The 14,450-nt window shown below is 39.9% G+C and overlaps 1 protein-coding gene across 2 annotated transcripts in view; it reads right to left on the reverse strand.

The window, feature by feature from the left end:
* Chchd3 (coiled-coil-helix-coiled-coil-helix domain containing 3) overlaps positions 1 to 14,450 on the reverse strand; it is a 260,092-nt gene that overhangs the window by 48,428 nt on the left and 197,214 nt on the right. For both annotated transcript variants that reach the window (XM_055602161.1, XM_055602160.1), the window contains one exon: positions 9,125 to 9,195. In XM_055602161.1, the coding sequence (XP_055458136.1) occupies positions 9,125 to 9,195 (71 nt within the window). The remainder of the gene's footprint in view (positions 1 to 9,124; positions 9,196 to 14,450) is intronic.

Below are 14,450 nucleotides of genomic sequence, written 5' to 3' on the forward strand. Positions count from 1 at the left end.
CAGTACATGAAGGAAAAACAGGAAAGGGGAGAAGACCCCCAAAGAACACTATCAAACCCAAATGTCGAGCAACAGGAGCACTGGGACACAGCTAACTGGGCTGTACCACTACTATGTTGTCACACTGTGACTTCTTCCACCTATGCTGAAGAGACAGCAGCATTTCCTCAGTGGTCTAGCAGATGCAGGTGTCCAGAAGACTACAGTTTGTATGGTGTTTAATGGGAATGGATAGCACTGCTTCTCTAGGTTACAGCCCCATCAGTGTCTCTCTCTGAAAGACACTGTGAGCTAAGTGGAAAGCTGTGGTGGAAACAGCCCAGGTAGAAATATAAGTCCCAACAGTTGGAACCGTCTTATCATTTGCTTCTATTATCTTTTAAAAAAGTGTGTGGATTAAGCAATGAAGATCCAACTCAAGGAACTGAAATCAAAACAATAACCTTTAAACTTCTCACTAGACAGACCTAATTAGCAGAGCTCCAATCCTGAGGCCAAAGAGCATAAAATACTATAGAGCTCCCACCCCAAACATCTAAACACAACCAATTCTAAATGTTCATCATAAAAAAAGTTGCCAAACATTTGTATATTTCAAAGCTGTTTCTCTTTCCTTGGAACTAACTTGATACTCATGGGAAAATGGGCAATGTATAGTATAGCATGAAAGCTGGGTCTACTCTTGAGATTTCCTGATGACATCATCAATAGCACTTTAAGATGATCAATGACATATTAAAGAAACAAATTAAGATCATCTTTTCCAAAGCTGGGCATGGTAACACACACCTTTAATCCCAGGACTTAGGGAGGCAGAGGAGGGGGGGAATGGCTGAGTTCAAGGCCAGCCTGGTCAGCAAGGCTACACAGAGAAACCCTATCTTGTAAAAAACAAACAAACAAACAAACAAACAAACAAACCCAAAAAACCCCAATCAGAAACAAACAAACAACAACAACAACAAAACTTTCCCATAAAGAAAGAACAACAATAATCTTTTCTTCATTTTAAGCCTCTGAGCATCAGGCCCTAAAATGAGTACAATGACAGTTCCATTTCACTGTTGGGAATGAACTGGAAGACATCAAAGACGCAGTAAGTCACTTGCTGGGACTTGAGTCCATGTAGAGCCCAATGTGCCTGTGCTCTGAGCAGTATATAAAAACATATTGTTTAGAAAATATTATTTTCTTATGTGTCTGCTCACATGAGTTTATATGCCCTACAGGCTTTCAGATGTTCTTGCAGGTCATAAGAAAGCATGGGGTTTCCTGGAACTGGAGTTACAGATGGCTGAGGCACCTGGTATGGGTGTTAGGAGCCAAAACTCAGATCTACTACAAGAGCATTACTTAATGCTGAGCTATCTTTCCAGCTCCAAAGTATATTCTTAAGAACAAACATTTTTCTTTAAAAGAATTGAAATTCTCCTCACATTCCATGGGGCACAAGAAATTCCATAGGGATCAACAGAGGTGAGCTGATGTTTAAAAAACAAAACCCACAGATAACCCTGAACTTCTAAACTGGCAATTGTAACCAAGAAGCGTACGTGCAGAGGGCACAGGTATATTTACTTTATCTAGAATTCTGCCTCTTCAATGTCTCTCTTACTGAATAATCAAGATGTTACTTGGCTCCAAGGGACAGACAATTAAATGTCACCACTGCAGCTGCACTATTTTCTGCTCACAGTTCTGAAAACTAAAACTAAAAGAAAAAAAAAAAAAAGGAAAGGAAAGGTGTTGGGGGAGAGGGCCCGATACAAATGCCGAATTTAATTAGTGAGCAAAAGCCCAAATTCTTGCCCAGAGGCCCATTTTTCCTGGAATATGCACTCTTTCTTCTTGTGTGAACTTTTCATTATAAGGAGACATCTTTATAACACAATAACTCTATCTATGATGTAACTGCTATAACATCACTCCTGCATTAGAACAGGCAGCATGCCCAAATAATGTTGTTTTAATACAATTTGTGTTCAGCAGAAACTACATCAACTGGGTCATTCTGAATTTGATCAATGTGAATTAGTGTCTGACTGAGCTAAACCATTTGATCATTTCAAAATGATCAATGAGAATCATAGATAAAAGATTTTTCATGTACATTTGGCAGGTTAGGTCCATTCACACAGCACTAATGTAGGTTTTAAGTATACATTGGTAAGCATGAAGGACAGCGTAGGGAATCTGTCAGCAGCAGACACCACTACATGGCGATGGTATATAACATTAGTCCTTTTGATAAGATGAGTGATTCAATAAGGCAGTTGGAGTCCTGTAAAGCTGCCAGAGCTCACCCTCAGAGCACCTAGAACAAACAGCAAGGCACCACTGAGCAGCTCCAAGTTCTGAAATCACTTTTAATTGAAAGTTTAGGTGGAAAAGTAAGTAACATAAATTTACCTGACTAAACTTCTAAAAGAGATTTAAGACTATTAATCAGAGCAAACCCTGTACCTGCCATACAATTAGTCCTATTAATCTAATATTTCCAAATTGAAGTCACATTGGCATTTGGGCACACTGGCTTGGCATCTAATAGAATTATAAATTTGCCAGTCAAAACCTTTTTTAATTATTTCACAGCCAGTTAAGCAGGATCTTTCAAGCACTGTTGCTTACAACTGTCTGCGATCTAAGCTGTTGCGATAGCAGACAAGGAGAAGCACTTGCTGATACTAGTCCCGTAAGGTCTTGCCCACATCCCAGAAGAAACTGAACAGTACAATCAAATGGATCCCCAAAGCCCACAGACATATTAAACTTAAAGAGTTTTACATGGAAGAAATTCTCTGAGTAGGCAGTGATACTCACAAAGCCCATTTTATCTGTACAAGTTTTGCATAGCTTTTCAGATACTCTAAAACCACCTCAGCTTTATTCCTCCAGGCTAGCTAATCTTTAATACTTTATGAGGCTAGCCCAAGCTTTTCTCCAGGAGCCTAGATTTCTAAGTAAGGTCGATGACTTCATTCAAGGATAAAAGTGAAGCTCCTCCTGCAATGTGGCACACAACTGGCTATTATTACCTACATTCATGTGCAATCTCATACAATCATTCCTTTACAGTGTTTCGCCATTCAAAGAAGATGAAGCCAAGTTCAGTCTCCAATGAAGCCTTTACCTTCTATCTCTTCCCTCCTTTAATGAAAGATAGAAATCAGTTATTCACTATTTTAGAACAGCCTGGAAAGGAAATATCAGTCAATTCTAAAGTGCTTTCTATGGCTTTGCACTGTCTTTAAAGGAGAGTAGTTTATGTTTCTTCGGTATGTGCTTTACACTTGCTTGATCACTGCTTTAAAAACAGTCTGTGTGTGCACAACATTGGAGCATTCTGTTTTCTAGACGCCGATATATGAATGCTCATCACAGGTCTACCAGGGAGAAGCAGTTCTGATGCTGACCGGGAATGGGGTCCCACAGCACTCACTGCTCTACTGAGACACATCTCTGAGAGCTATACTGTCCTGAATGCTTTGTGCACTTAAATCCTGGTTAGACTTATGGATAGACTCCCTTGGGTCCCTATTTCTCCTATTTCTTCTATTTGGGTGCCCTAATACCATATAGATTGTACACTCCTTTGGCACATACATTTTTATTATTATATTCAAGTTATAAAACTAACATTGAGCAATTTACTTTGTGCTAGATTTGTCATAAGCATTACACATACAATCTTCTTTGGTCTCAAGCACACTAGGCAAGAACTCTACCCTCTGAGCTACACTCCTAATCTTATGTAACACTGGTTACTTTAATTAGCTGTAAAGTACAGAACACAATTTTCAGTCACACTCAGTCACAGAATGCACCACGGGGCCACAGTTAGCATCTTAAGTTGCTCTACACTGCAGGCAGTAAGCGACTGCCCACTATAATAAATGTGCAGCAGTAAAATCTCTTCTTGCACCATGAGACTTCCAGGAATTGAATTTGTGTTAAGAGGCTTGGTGGCAAGTGCCTATACTTGTTGAGCTATCTTGCTGACTCCTGATTTATGTTTCATAGCTAGAGATTTAAAGCTATTATGGAGAAAAGTAGCCAAAGAAAAAAATTAAATAGTATGAACTGTTCTTAAATTCTGTAATTCTCAACAGAATAGTGGCAATAACATTTACAATATCTTAGGGATGAAGCTCATTACAACAGTGTCTGGATTTTTGAAAGGATCTTCATTTGAAAAGCTGGTCTTTTTTGTTTATCTTCTTTAGGTGTATAGATTTCAGTATGTTTAGATCAATCCTCACTTAGAAAGACAAATGGGATGGACATTGGATGTAGGAGAAAACAAGTAACAGGACAAGAGCCTACCACAGAGGCCTCTGAAAGATTCTACCTAGCAGTGTATCAAAGCAGATACTAAGACTCACAACCAAACCTTCTGCAGAGTGCAGGGAATCATAAGAAAAAATGGGGAGTTAATATGACCTGGAGAGGACAGGAACTCCACAAGGACCACAAGGCACAGGGGTCTTTTCTGAGACTGTTTCTCCAACCAAGGATCATTCATGGATATAACCTAGAACCTCTGCTCAGATGTAGCCCATGGTAGCTCAGTATCCAAGTGGGTACCCTAGTAAGGGGAACAGGGACTATTTCTGACATGAACTCAATGGCGGGCTCTTTGACACCCCTCCCACCCCCCGAGGGAGTAGCAGCCTTGCTAGGCCACAGAGGAGGACTTTTCAGCCAGTCCTGAAGAAACCTGATAAGCTAAGGTCAGATGGAAGAGGAGGAGGACCTCCCCTATCAGTGGACTTGGAGAGGAGCAGGGAGGAGATGTGGGAGGGATGGTGGGATTGGAGGGAATGAGGGAGCAGGATACAGCTGGGATTCAAAGTTAATAAACTGTAACTAATATTAAAAAAAAAAGAAAAGAAACAATCCTCAGAAGTAGAATCACTGGGACAAAGAACATGCTCATTTCAATAAGTCCTGATATATCAATATTGCTTAAATGTGGATCAGAATGTTTGAGATTTTTAATATTCCACTCAAAATGTAATAAAACTTTGTTTTAAAAACAACAAAAAAGAAAAGCTGATCTTTTCTTTTGTGATGTAGCATAGATCCCACTCCAGTAAGGCCACCTGCCCTCCTCACAAACATATAGAACACAACAGGGCTGGGCCACACCGCAGCTTCTAGAGATGAATGCCACATAGGTGAGGTAGGAACACAGAAACCCCACTAATTCTCATGTGCCCAAATAGTTTACTGTGCAAATTCTAGTTGACAGACCGAATCATAAGCCAGTATTTTTAACTGGCCCTGGAATGTCTTGGCAGAAGGAGCTGACATGAAGGTATTAGTCATGTGCCACTTCACTTTATTTATTTATTTTTTTTTTTTGCTGCCTTCATGTGAGCCCCATTTTACCCATATAAAATTACCCTTAAAATAGCAATGTAAATAGTATCCATTTCCTGCAGTCAATCAAGGTGCATCTCAGTCAATCTCCTCTAGCAAACAGAACTCACTAAATGTTCTTCTGTGTTCATGGCTTAAGTAAGACTGTTGAGTTCAGGTTCAAGATGGTCAGAACCTTCAAAGAGAACCTCACAGAAGCTAAACAGGTGTGTGGACAGGAAGCAGCCAGAATCACTGGGCCAGACAAGATGGCTGTTATGTAGTAAAATATAGTACATTGCTTTGGAACAGATGGAGGGCCATGACATTTTAAGATGGTCAGTCTTCTAATGGGACACTGGACTCTTCTAAGTAATTTTTAGTCTTTGAAGACAGAAATCCCCTCTCATAGTCACAATGCAAATCAAAATAGGGCACTTGGGGATGCTCAGCTCAGCAGAAAATGATACAGGTACAGTAAGAGCTTCTCTCTACAGTATGAATCCTAAAGCCTCTTCATAGAGTGTGAATGAAACCTGCACATTTGTTGGCACTGGATTTGGGGAAATGATATAGTCTGAAGGGACTTCACAGACTACCCTGCTGACAAAACAAAAAGTACTGGAAGGCTCCCAAACTGCCTTAAAAGAGAGAATTCACTAAAAAGTCTCAGAGAATTCACTGTAAATCAAGGTAGGTTAAGGTTCTTCATTGCTGGGAAATGGTAAAAAAAAAATTAGCCAAAGGAGATGTCTAGGCAGTCTGGAGAGATCCAAATGCAGAGCTGATACTGCCCGCAGGGTCAGTCACCTGGCCAATGACATGTGACCATCTACTCACAACGCTGCTAGCCAGGGGAGCATACCCATGCTTTAGTGCACAGTCTCACTGAGGTCTCTTGATTCAGTCTTTGGTGTCCTATCACCCCATACCATATGAGCTGGGGAGCCTGACATAAATAAAAGTTTCTACTATGAGAGAGGTTCCAAGGATTTAGAGGTTATCTCTCAAGGAGCTTGATGCAAATCTGAACTTGCCTATGGCAAAGGCAAAGCCTTAGTCACCAACTGGATCTTATAAATGATATTATGTCAGATGGTAAGAGAATGATGCTACTGGAGTTCTGTTCATAACTAAGTTTGAGCAGGTCCACATTTTCTTGTAGAAGCCATCAAAATACCACATGAGTGTTTTGACCATGGTTCTCTCATTCTTATTTTCCAGTAGTCAAATCTGGAATACATGGCAGGATTGCTCAGTGGAGTACCTCAAGAGTGATTTTTCTCATCCCAAACCAGACATTTCCTTCTAGAAGAATCAGCATACCAGTTTTCTAATCTGCTAAACTCACAATCTTGGTTCTTTTGCCTCGTCTATCCAAAGAATGAAGAATTCAACTGTCATTCTTAACTTACAATTTATATACTAAAACCCTAATGCCTGTTACACTGAAATGTGACTGCATTTAGAGTATGTAAAGGGGTGACTGAGGGATGGTGCTGATGGCACATCTTTAATCCTAGTATGCACTTGGGAGGCAGAGACAGGAAGATCTACAAAGCTTGAACCAGTTTCCACAAAAAGAGAGAGAGAGAGAGAGAGAGAGAGAGAGAGAGAGAGAGAGAAGGAGGAAGGAAGGAAGGAAGGAAGGGAGGGAGGGAGGGAGGGAGGAAGGAAGGAAGAAAAAAGGTAGGTTCTAGAGATTAGAAGATGTGTACAAAGTGAAGACACACAGGAAGAAAGTGGTCATTTGCAGGCCATGGCGAGAGGCTTCAGAAGAATCTAACCCCGAATAATGAGTGGTGTCATCATTCATTAAAGCCTGTAGCTTAATCCATTAGACAGTTATTAATTCACATCCAATCTTAGCAAGCATTTTGCATGAGTCTTCTTTTAACTGCTGAGGACTCCCACTTGGTACTTTTGATTCTTGTTTCTTATATGTCCAACCAAGCCTCACACCTGCCATTAGCTATCTATTCCTACAACACACTGAAGTTAAGGCACTCTTGGGCTCAAACCCCTCCCATTGAATTCTTACTAAATGAAGACACAACCTCAGCCTGGCAGATGGCGACCTGTGACCTCTGCAGCTCTATCTTGTGCTAATAATCTCTTGAGTCAAGCCATTGATCTTCACTAACGTTGTCACCCACTAACAAAACAGGAATATTTTCCTTCCGGACATCTTCCTCTTCCACCTCCTCAATACTTTTTTCATGTCACAGACAAATGATATATCCTTTATGAAGACTCTACAGATCATTTAGTCTGCATCAGTTTCACTTAAACTTAAGTTATTTAATAGTGATTATTCTATAATGAAGAAATATCCAGAATGCCAAGTAAAAGGCTCCCAAAGTATGAAAACAAAAGGTTTTAGAACCTTTTGTTCTTGACTCTTATCAAGAGCAAAGATAAACAACTACAATAGTCCCCCAGCCCCCCGCTCCCAAAAAAAAGTGTAACTACAGCACTACTTTTCAGTATTAGTTCAACACCCAACCTTTTCCCTAAATTTGTTTTGGAAACAGTATCTTATATATCTCAGGTTGAGGTTGTTTAATGTGGTCTCAGGGATAGAATCAGGGTCCTTGTTCATAATAGGCAAATGCTCTACCAAATGTATGTCCCTAGCCCTTTACCTAAAGTCTCTTCCTCTCTAAGAATGAGACCTGTGGCACGTATCTGTGACTGCAGCACTTGTGTGGTAGGAGACAAAAGACCTGGGAATTTAAGTCCTGCTATCATAAAAGTCTGAGAGTAGCCTGGGCCACACAAGACTCTGTCTTCAAAAAAATAAATGAGACAATGACTGATTGGTTGAATTGTGCCTCAGTCTTAGAGATTTCTTCCATCTTCCCAACCCCTCCACCTTCATTTTTTCACTAAGAAAGATAGAAAGTTTCCATCTATTTAAATATACTTCAAATGATCTTTAAAAAAAAAAATCTAATTTTAATCAACGTTAAAGTAACACAAATATCCATTACCATACAAACCACACCGAAGGAGAAACTAATAATTCTACCTTAAGATTTAGTCATTTTATTAAACACCTATAAACAATGTGCAAGGAATAAGGTCAGAGCTAAATGTAATCTTTAAACTAAATCTGTCACAACATCCTTTTTTCTTCACTAATTTGTACATGTGTTACTAGCAGGGGTAAAATATCTTCTTACCTAATATGAGAACTGGTGGTAAAGAAGAATGAATAAGGCTGGGGTCATGGGTATTTTGATCCATCAATTACAGAATATTCACTTAGATATCACAAGGTAACAGATATAGCAATTTAACATCACCTTCATAATGAAGGGCAAGATACAGTCTATGATTTGAATGTGTTTAAGGTACTTGTGAAGAAATAAAAATAGATTAACTGTAAAAAAAGAAGATATCCAAATTTGGTCCTGCCCACCATTTTACTACATAAAAGTGAATGTTTTCTGTGTTCCAATTAAGAAAGGTGGTATCTACTACAACCTCCATAATTAAGGCCACTCTATGCTAGCTATTATTCCAAGTGAAAATTCTCTTACCATTTCCTTCATTTTCTACTTAGTTCATAGAATGGGTTAAGCAGCAACAATCTTTAATCAAATGTTTCAAAAAAGCAGACAACATGGCTACATCCCAACCACCCAGAAACACTTCCAAGCAATCCCCAGCCCAAGCATCACAAGGGCAAGTCTGATGCAGAAAGCAACTCAAATGAGCTCTCATCGGAGGACAGGCCAGCACAGGGTGAAGAACTTACTTGAACTTGGCTTCTACCTCTTCAGCAGCTTTCTGATACTCCTCGGTGGTGACTTTGTAGAACTCTGAGCTCTGTGGACAAAGTTGACAATGTTTTCACTATGCAAAAAGACAAAATGTTCTGAAGATTTACAATTTTAAAAAATAGAAGCGACCTTGTTGCTTGCAGGCACAGCAGAAGTAAGGGAATTTCTTTTTTAAATGGTTTAAATAGTACTTAAATACTTAAAAAGTACTTAAATAGCTGGACAGGCACTAATTTAAATGGCAGTACTGACATTGGTACATAAATATATGTGTATACAGATGATCATACTATTAATTCATCATTATTTGAGCCTTCTGAGAAAACTTCTAACATATTTTTGAAGGATGTCTTAGAACTATCTTATGTGGTTACCTAAGACTAGAAAATCAAAAGATTCTTAAGCTCAAAAAACAAAATTTACACACATTCACAGTGATACATAATATTTTGTGTTCTGTATGAATGTTAGCCAAGCATGAAGGTACATGCTTTTAATCTCAGCACTCAGGAGGCAGAGGGGAAAGTTAGTTCTGAGCAAGCCTGGTCTATATGGCAAGTTCCAGACCCTTGTTTGGAGGACAGGGAAGACAGAGACAGAGACAGAGAGAGAGAGAGACAAGGCGACTGATAAAACAGATAGTTTGTTCTTTCACTTTCACATGAGTAATAGAACCTCAACATTTGTAACAACATTTAAAAACAAAAGGCAGACTTAATAATCTTAGCATAAAAAAGGCTGTCCTATTTGATAGGAACAATACCAGGCAAGGTGCAATAGCAAACCAATGCCTTTCCCAGCATAGCGGGACTAAAATCCATCCATTCTGACTAGCTGCTTGCTGCTCTGAAAGCAATCTTACCAGAGGGGTTGGCATAAATGACCCATGAGCGCTCAGATTCAATGGAGCATACTGAAAAGGACTGGGCAGTGAGAAGGATGCAACACAATACAGGGTCCTATTGTGTGCTTTCACTCCCTAATCACTCGGGTTTCACACCCACAGCCTGGGTAGCTTATTTTTTAATAAATCATTGTTGGTTGGTAAGAAAATGAAAATGAAAGCCTCCTCACACTGGTGACCCCTTTGCATTTAACAATCCGGGTCGCCCAATGACAGTCACATCCAGGTTTCTAAGATGCAGATAAAATCAATAGGTATGTGATTAGACAGCAGACTAGGGTGGCTGGAGCCATGAACAGGTCACCATTTGAGATGATGAATGGCTCTATATCAACCTCCAGTCCTCTACGATGCTAACATTTACTATAATCTTATTTGGGCTACGATTTATCTTTCTTGCACCTGATCAATAAAGATGAACAGAACAGTTGTAGGGATCGATTGTAATTTTTTATCATTTTCAAGCACAAAAGTGCATTTCTGACATGAAGACAGTACCCTAAGTGCACTGCCTCTGCAGCTTAAAAAGTGCAATCTGAGTGATCAGCTACACTCTGTATGTGGAGAGGTGTTAATTCATCAGTAGGCTCAAAGCTATCAAAAAGCAATTTGTCTTCTTGGATACTGTAGCTTTAAGCTGGTCACACCTCTCCATATGCTTCACTTAAAGGATTTCCTTGTCTTCTACTGCACTGTTTGTCTCAAGCTTTTCCTGGGTAATTTTGTTAAAAAACAGAGAGAGCAACAAAAGCAGCTACCAGTCTGTCACTAACAGCATCAGAACAGTTACTAGCTGTCAAGTGGGCATTATGTCACTGATACTGGAGACACAATAACATCGTCAGTAATATGTTTCTTTATGATAAGTGTTAAAACTTTAACATCTGGATAGGACTATGCTGAAAGTTCTGGTTTTCTGTGACCCTGAGTCAGTCTTTCAGCTTCCTCTGCAGTATTAGTAGCCTGTAAAATACTGATGATAATTAACGCTACTTATATGGAACCAAGCTGCTGAAGAAATCAGGTAAGACAGGCAAGCGGGTTGTAAAACCTGGTGAATATTTTGTAGAGTATGAGAAACATCTGAATAAAATACTGGGTTGGGGGTGACTAACATGGATACTTCCATTTTGGGAACAAATCCTAAATGATCAAAAATAGTACAGTGTTCTAATGAGAATAATATGCAGAAGTGAGAATTTTACTACAGTACAAATCAGTGAACTTCTGTTCCCTCTGTGATGCCAAAGGAAAGGAAAACAATTCCGGTCACAACTTCTACTTTGATGAACACAGAGCAGCTGTGCCTACGGTTGCTGCCAAGCTTACTAGCGATTCCTCACTTTAAAGCTGTAGGTTTCAGTTTGGCTCCAAACTTCCACCTCAGTGACCAGCTGCCTATACTGCATAGATCTTTCTAATAACAAAAATACTAGGGTGGCAACACTACATAAATACTTAAGTATACTCAAGATATATAGGTAGTATTTAATTAATTAAAATATTTACTTACTCAATCAACACTAGATCCTTATTAGGCCAATAATGTTCACTCAGGAATTAGACCCTTGAAAAATTTTGAATCTAATATTAAAGAAAAGCAATTCTAATGGAAGGCAACAGAATAAGTATTGATGCTGTTACTAAAGCTCAAAAGATCTACTCTGGCCTCAGAGAAGATATATGAAATATCCACTACTCACTAAAAACCAAACCCCAAATCCTCACTATATCTGCAATGGGAGAAAGGATGAATACTGGGGTGCTCTGATGGAAATGTACACAACAGAGGATTAAAAAAAAAACATGCATACATATATGGAGAAAAGTTGAAGCTACATAGTAGAATGTAATTATGTGTTTTGGAAAAATGCAAAATAAACTGTTGATTATTCTTCGACTGGAAGCAGTTTTGTGCTGGTGGCAAGAAGGGGACAGAAAGGCAGGATGCCAGAAAGCAGGAGACACAAAGGTGTGGGCTCTGCTCTACTCCTTTAAGGTGTGAGCTGTGCGTATGTAGCTAGACTTGTTTGTGTTTCACACATACACAAAAACTGCACTGCTTTGTTCTACCCGAAGAGGCAAATTAACAATAAATGGTATAATTTGCTAGAGCATAAAAGTATGTTTGAGGAAGAGGTACAGGCCGAGTGGAATTTTAATCTTACAAAATAAGCCACTATAGGCATTTACTAAACAAATCTGTTTTTCCTACATATTTATCCTTCCTTCCTCCCTACTTACCTACCTACCTATTTATTTATTTCGCTGCAAAATTAGAGTCACTTAAAGGGCAGAAAATAGCAGGTGCTCACATCTCATTCAGCTTCACTCAGAGCACGAGTAGAACTTTACAATCCCACCACACTTGTAAACAGGCTTGCAGTCACAGTTTTAACTACACTCTGGGCTTTGTGTGTGTTTGTGTATATGCAGGTATGCTCCTGCAGAGGCCCAGAGATTGATGGTGGGAATTTTCTCCAATATGACATTATACTTTTTTGAGGCAAGGTCTCTCATTGACTCCCCAGTACTCTAATTATAGAACAGTGGGCATGTAGGTGCTGGAGGTCCAAACTATGACAGCATTTTACCAATTGAGCTGCCTCCCCAGTCCCTAAACTCTAGACTATACTAGTATTTCCCCAGGTGTGCTCCTTCTCTGTTTTAGGAGCTGACCTTGGATCCGGCGTAGCATTTCATTGTTACAACTGAGTTTCCTCTGGTCTATGGCAGTTCCTTTGGTTTTGCTTATCTACTTAAGCTTGGCATTTCTGAAGGACAGTGGTTAGATATCTGTATATACCTCATGGTAGGGCTTATCTGATATTTCTTCCTGACCAGCCTGAGTCCCATAGAACCAACCTGTCCTTCTCTCTGTATAGATTTGAGCCCATTATAACGGGGGGAAAGTCCCACAGAACCATCCTGCCCTTCTCTGTCTGCAGGGCTTTTCCATAGCAAAGTTACTGTGTGATGTTTTGTAATTCATCACTTGCACAAGATGCCTGGAGACTTTTGTCCACTGACTTCTTTCTTTTTTTTTTTTTTTATTTTTAAGTTTTCTTTATATTTACATTGGTGTACACACCAATGTGTGAGGGTGTCAGATTCCTTGGAACTGCAGTTACAGACAGTGTGAGCTGCCATGTAGGTGGTGGGACTTGAACCTGGGTCTTCTGGAATAGCTGCCAGTACTGCTGAACCATCTCTCCAGGCCATCGTCCATTGTTTTCTGTATACACTGCCAGGTCTAGTTAGTCTGCAACTGTGACGAGCGTATTCTGCTGATGCATGTAGTTTTAAATGACATTATTGCATATCTACAGCCCAGTGGTATGACAAGCTTCAGTTCTTTTTTTAAAAAATCAATAGTAGAAAACATGTAGCAGATTAAAGTAAAAGACTTTTAAAAGAATAATCTCTAAAGAGTTTGCAGCTGTTCTCAGGAAAGAACAGATTCCCCACAGAGTGACTGTGGAATATAAAATGGGAGGCAAAAGGAAGAGGGAAAGGAGGATTGCGAGAGCTGGAGTGGGATAGACCTACAATGCTTCCTTCTTCAGCTACTAGTAACCAGTGAGCTCAGACTGCAATGGACAGCAGGAGACTCCCCTCCTACTGCCAGAGGCTATCTGCCAAGCTGAAAAGGAGCTGACCATTGCTGGAGACTGTAGGCAGAAAATGGTGACGCAGTGGATGGTTTCAGACATCCCGCAAAAGCTACCTCAGCTCTAGGTAGAGGGTTTTCAGAAGGAACCCCAACTCTTTCCCCACTATCCTAGGAGTCCCTAGAACAAAAGACCTGTGGACGTGCTGCTTCAGAGTCACTTGTGGAACACAGTGAATTACAACGCTTGAACCACAGAGGCTGGGGTAAGTGTCTTAAATTACTTTTCTATTCCCATGAACAGCATGACCAGGGAAACTTATAAAACAAAGTATTTCATTTGGTAATCATGGTAAAAAAAAGAAAGTGGTAGAGTCCATGACCACAATGGTGAGGAGCATGAGCATATAAGCAAGCATGGTGCTGAGAGTTACATTACATCTAACTCACAAGCACGAGGCAGGAGGAGGGGTGGGAAGGAGAATATAACTAAATACTAACATGAATATGAGCTGGAAATGCCCTGGGCTGTTGAAACCTCAAAGCTAGCCCTCAGTGACACCCCCCCCCCCAAGACCATCCCACCAACAGGGAACCAAGCATTCAAATATATGAGCCCACAGAGGCCATCCTCATTCAGACCACCACAATGAGAAAGATACAATTTTAACAAGTTTTTCTGAACATTCCCTAGAAGTACAGCTACAGCTGCTAGAACAATATGTAGTGAAAATTAATCAGTGTTCTTAAAGAACTGCGGCACCACTTACCATCTTTCAATACAGTA

Source organism: Psammomys obesus, unplaced genomic scaffold (genome assembly GCF_907164565.1).
Source record: "Psammomys obesus unplaced genomic scaffold, mPsaObe1.curated_primary_1811, whole genome shotgun sequence".
NCBI lineage: Eukaryota > Metazoa > Chordata > Mammalia > Rodentia > Muridae > Psammomys > Psammomys obesus.